The sequence below is a fragment of the Chiloscyllium plagiosum genome, chromosome 31, assembly GCF_004010195.1.
Source record: "Chiloscyllium plagiosum isolate BGI_BamShark_2017 chromosome 31, ASM401019v2, whole genome shotgun sequence".
NCBI lineage: Eukaryota > Metazoa > Chordata > Chondrichthyes > Orectolobiformes > Hemiscylliidae > Chiloscyllium > Chiloscyllium plagiosum.
The window spans coordinates 7,134,427-7,139,689 of NC_057740.1; the positions used below are offsets into that span (position 1 = coordinate 7,134,427).

General features: G+C 43.7%; 1 protein-coding gene across 1 annotated transcript; it reads left to right on the forward strand.

Annotated features, from left to right (window-relative positions):
- The first annotated feature begins 669 nt into the window (after window positions 1–669).
- Window positions 670–3,308, forward strand: LOC122565198 (protein fem-1 homolog C-like). The gene has a single exon (XM_043720913.1). It carries the CDS (start codon window positions 914–916, stop codon window positions 2,762–2,764), a length of 1,851 nt encoding a protein of 616 aa, XP_043576848.1. The 5' UTR covers window positions 670–913; the 3' UTR covers window positions 2,765–3,308.
- Window positions 3,309–5,263: the final 1,955 nt, after the last annotated feature.

A 5,263-nucleotide genomic window follows, 5' to 3' on the forward strand; every position in this document is an offset into this window, starting at 1 on the left:
AATGTCTGATTGGCATGGATGAACTGGACCAAAGGGTCTATTTCCATACTGTACATCTCTATTGACACTCTTGAGTTGTAGCCATTTAATTAGTGAGCATTAGAGATCAGATCTGAGGACACTATGGGACAATGAGGATAGAATGAAAAAGAGAAATGGATGCAATTCAGCCAGGTCTTATTGAATGGCAGAGCAGGCGAGTCGGGCTGCGTGGCTTACTCTTCGTATTTTGCACGTTCTCTCTCCATCAAAACGAGTATATTTGATATTCAGTTACCATTTCAGATTAACTAGCCATTTCCTCACTGATGTCTGTGGGATCCTTCTGTGTAAATCTGACAGGTCACTTCGTCTACTTTTCAGCACAGTAAAAATGAAGCACATCGAATCACTCTTATAAGGTCACGGTGTGGGATTTCCAGACTCAACGAACTGCTTTACCATTGGAACTAACTTGAGCAACCCACCTCACCTGCTCACCGCCATCTCCACCCTTCAAATAAATACCCGCCTCCTCGCCAAACCCATTGGCGAATCCCATTGTTGTACCGGCCCCTCGCGCACGGTTCTGTCTTCTCATTGGCTATTGCTAATGTCGGTTAGGGGCCGGTTGAGCCAATCGTCTCGACGGTTCCGCGGTGTCTTCTGGGGGTTGTAGTGCGACCGGCACGTATCATGTGACGCCTGACCACCAACACCCAGCATTCGCCGCGGTGGCGCATGCGCGGTGAGCCCCACGGGGTCGGAGCTGTCAGCCGGAGGGTCTCCATTTTACTTTCGAGAGATAATATCGGCCGTTGGAGCAGGGCCCAGAGCCAGGCTACCGACCGACGCCCTCTGTCTCCTCACCTTCCCCGCCACACCTCTTCCCTGTTGGGCCGGCCGGAGTTTAAATGGCAGCCGGGGCCCGACCATGGATATCAAGACGGCAGTTTTCAACGCAGCTCGGGACGGCAAGTTGAAACTTATGCAGAAGTTGCTGAACAACCGGAGCGCGGAGGAGCTGGAGGCGGTGACATTGGAGAAAACCAATGGCGGCACCCCCCTGCTCATCGCCTCCAGGTACGGCCACCTGCAGGTAGTCGACTACCTGATGGAACACTGCAAGGCCAAGGTGGAGCTGGGCGGCTCGGTCAATTTCGACGGGGAAACCATCGAAGGGGCCCCGCCGCTGTGGGCAGCGTCGGCCGCCGGGCACCTGTCGGTGGTCCGGACCCTGCTGGAGCACGGGGCGTCCGTCAACAACACCACCCTGACCAACTCCACCCCGCTGCGGGCCGCCTGCTTCGACGGCCACCTGGAGATCGTCAAGTACCTCATCGAGCACAGAGCGGACATGGAAGTGGCGAACAGGCACGGGCATACTTGCCTCATGATCTCATGCTATAAGGGGCATAAGGAGATTGCCAAGTATCTGCTGGAGAAGGGTGCGGATGTGAATAGGAAAAGTGTGAAGGGGAACACTGCTTTGCACGACTGCGCAGAGTCAGGAAGCCTGGAAATAATGAAAATGCTGCTAAAATGTGGGGCTAAGATGGAAAAGGATGGCTATGGAATGACCCCCTTACTAGCTGCCAGTGTCACAGGTCACATGAATATTGTGGAGTTTCTCATTAACCACGTGCAGACCAGGAAGGAAGATCGAATTGATGCGCTTGAACTATTGGGAGCTACGTTTGTTGATAAGAAAAGAGACTTGCTGGGAGCGATGAAGTTTTGGAAGAGAGCAATGGAGAAGAGGCACAGTGACAAAAGCAAAATAGTTAAGAAGCCACAGGTGGGACAACTGGTGTTAGCTTATGATTATGCAAAAGAGGTTACAACATCTGAAGAGCTGGAAGCCTTGATTACTGATCCAGATGAGATGAGGATGCAAGCCTTGTTGATCCGAGAGAGAATTCTTGGTCCATCCCATCCAGACACTTCCTACTATATTCGTTATCGAGGTGCAGTTTATGCTGATTCTGGAAACTTTGAAAGATGCATCAATTTGTGGAAATATGCACTGGATATGCAGCAGAACAATTTAGACCCACTGAGCCCTATGACTGCCAGTAGTTTGCTCTCCTTTGCTGAGCTTTTTTCTTTTGTCCTGCAAGACCGTCCAAAAGGCACCCTGGCCATGAAAGTATCTTTCACTGATCTTATGGGCATCTTGTGTAAAAGTGTCCGTGAAGTTGAACGAGCAGTGAATCAGCGGGAGAACCCACCTGATGTTGCACAATTCACAAAAGCTTTATCTATTATTTTACACTTGATTTCCTTGTTAGAAAAGGTAGAATGTAGCCCTGATCAGGAACATTACAAGAAGCAAACCATCTATCGGCTTTTGAAGCTGAATCCAAGAGGAAAGGGTGGATTTACCCCATTACATCTAGCAGTTGACAAGGACACAACATCAGTTGGCCGTTATCCAGTTTGCAAGTTCCCTTCGTTGCAAGTGACCTCGGTACTGCTGGAATGTGGTGCTGACGTTGACTCAAGAGATTATGAGAACAACACTCCTCTGCATATAGCTGCATTCAACAACAATCTTGATATTATGAACATGTTAATTGACACCGGTGCACATTTTGATGCCACCAATTCTTCCAAGAAAACTGCTTGGGATTTGTTGGATGAAAAGAAGATGGCCAAGAATTTGATTCAACCCATCAACCACATCACTCTGCAGTGCCTTGCTGCTCGTGCCGTTGAAAAACATAAGGTCATTTACAAAGGATTAATTCCAGAAGAACTGGATGCTTTCATTCAACTACATTGAAGTGCTAAATTAAGTCTTTATAAAATTGGTTCACATGGGGATTGAACAACTCACTGACATAAATATGACAGACACTTCAGTGAGATTAAAATCAGTCTGCCTCCTGAAGGGCTATTTCAATCTTATAGGGCTAAGACCACAGAACAAACAAAATTTATTCTTGCAGAATGTATGCTGGTTGCTATCTGCTCTGTTGTCCATTCTGAATTATACCAAAAGACCAGATGTTTGGGTGAAGGGAATTCTAATTCATTTAGAGAAAATTAGTTAATAATCTGCAATTTTTAAGAAGTCTTATAAACTCTTCACTTAATTTCCCTGTTACACCACTGCTGCCATCCTGGCTGAATGGATCACAGCTCATGCCATTTTATGTTTTGTGGATTTTTAAGTTCTATGCACAATATTTCCTAAGCTGTACTTCATTATTGTAGAAAAATCTAAATTTTAAAACACACCCAATAAATCCAGTGGCACCTGTGTATTTCAGCTGCTTTTTAAGATTGAGCAAATAAAATATCCACTAAGTGCAACAAGGTCCAAAGAACATGCATGAGTGTGAGTTACACTTTAAATTTCAATATGGAATAGGTTACCAAAATGAAACACGTCATAGATCTTTACCCTGATGTTCCATTGAGCCTGTCAGTATCTCCTGACTACTATAAAGCGGAAATAACATTAGACCTGGAAACAAGCAGTGTGCTGTTCTATGTCAGATGTCTGTTCATTTCAGATTCCTATCAATCTATTGAGTTGCATCATTTACTGTCCCAACATTAGACATGGTTTCCAAGTTATGTACACTGATGTTATAATAAATCTTCAGAACGCTTGACAATTTTGGTAGACAGCGTTTAGTAAATCTAGATTCTATTTTTTATTGGTAGGCCTAAGAACTAGTTTGTTAAACCATTGGGCTTATTTTACCTTCAAATATTACTGTAATGTTGAAATCATTTGCAACCTAATGATTTTAACATTATGCCCTTCAGCATTCAAAAATCTTCTGTTTGAAACATTTCTTTTGAGATGGAGTTTATGAAGGATTCTTCAATGGTTAGGCAGAGGGATGAAACAATGGAAAGTAGTACAGGCACTTTGAAAGTCCTCTTCAGTAAATATCTAGCATGTTCTAATGTTTGGTGGATATGTCCTACCTACTTACTTCTGGCCATGATTTTCCTAAAAGTGTAGATTTTTATGATTTTTGTATTTTATTTTTAAACAATTGGAACTGAATTGGTTACCCTCCCTGCGGCTGATGGACTTTGTTACTGTTTACAAAGTAGTACCAAAATATTTCACTGCCTTTTGGCACCAATGTCTCACTTTTTACTGAAACACTGAAGTGACATCAGTCCTAAATTCCAAGAATTGATCAAGAATTTTTTTTAAAAATTGAGGTTCACTATTGGAGCTAAGCTCATCTTTCAGAAAATATCATACTCCACTCAACGCAACTAATACTTAAAAAATTCACTTTGGACAGGATCATCTCTTGTTTTTACGAATAACTTCATTTATATGAGCATGCTTCTAGAGCATAGAACATTACTCTTCGGCTCTCCATGTTGCACCACCCTGTGACAATAATCTGAAGCCCATCTAACCTACACTATTCCATTCTCATCCATATGCCTATCCAATGACCATGTAAATGCCCGTAAAGTTAGCAAGTCAACAATTGTTGCAGGCAGTGTGTTCCACATCCCTACTACTCTGAGTAAAGAAACTATCTTCAATCGCCCTAACAGTCTTCACATCTCATCCTAACATCAGCTGCCTTTTTCCTCTTGACAAGAGATTCAACTTCCTTAGTAAATCACGTTCCTGCACTCAACAACATCCTCCCTGTCTGACAGGTACATACTTATCAAGGACACATAGTAGCTGTTCCTTGAATAAACTCAACGTTTCTATTGTGCCCATTCCCTGCAGTTTCTTTTGCTATCCTAAATCTTGTCTAATCGCATTGTAATTGCCTTTCCCCAGCTGTAGCTCTTGCCGTCTGATGTATACCTATCCCCTTCCAGGGACTAACCGTTTTAGTTATAAGGTCTAACTCTCAACTTGAACCTTCGGCATCAGTGAACGGTACATGTCTATTAGAAAACAGACATGTTTGTTTGAATTCTGTAATAATCCAATTATTTTTGTACTTTCCCTGCATCCACGTAGTCAGTCTTTAGATACTACCCTTCACAAATATACACACACCTTTTTGTTTTCACTCTGTTGTCACAAAAACATCAAAAGGCTATGCAAAACTAGATTTAAGTCAAGATTAGAGTGGTGCTGGAAAAGCACAGCAGGAAAATCAATGTTTCGGGTAAAAGCCCTTTGTCAGGCCTGAGGCTGAGCGCGTCGGGGCTGGAGAGATAAATGGGAGGGGGTGGTGGGACAAGGGAGAAGGTAGCTAAGAGTCCAACAGATGGATGGAGATGGGTGTAAAGGTGATAGGTCAGAGAGGTGGTTGGAGTGGATAGGTGGGAAGGA

Bases quoted from the DNA above. Each gene is read 5' to 3' on its own strand.
- LOC122565198 (XM_043720913.1), top strand. From the start codon at position 914: ATGGATATCAAGACGGCAGTTTTCAACGCAGCTCGGGACGGCAAGTTG.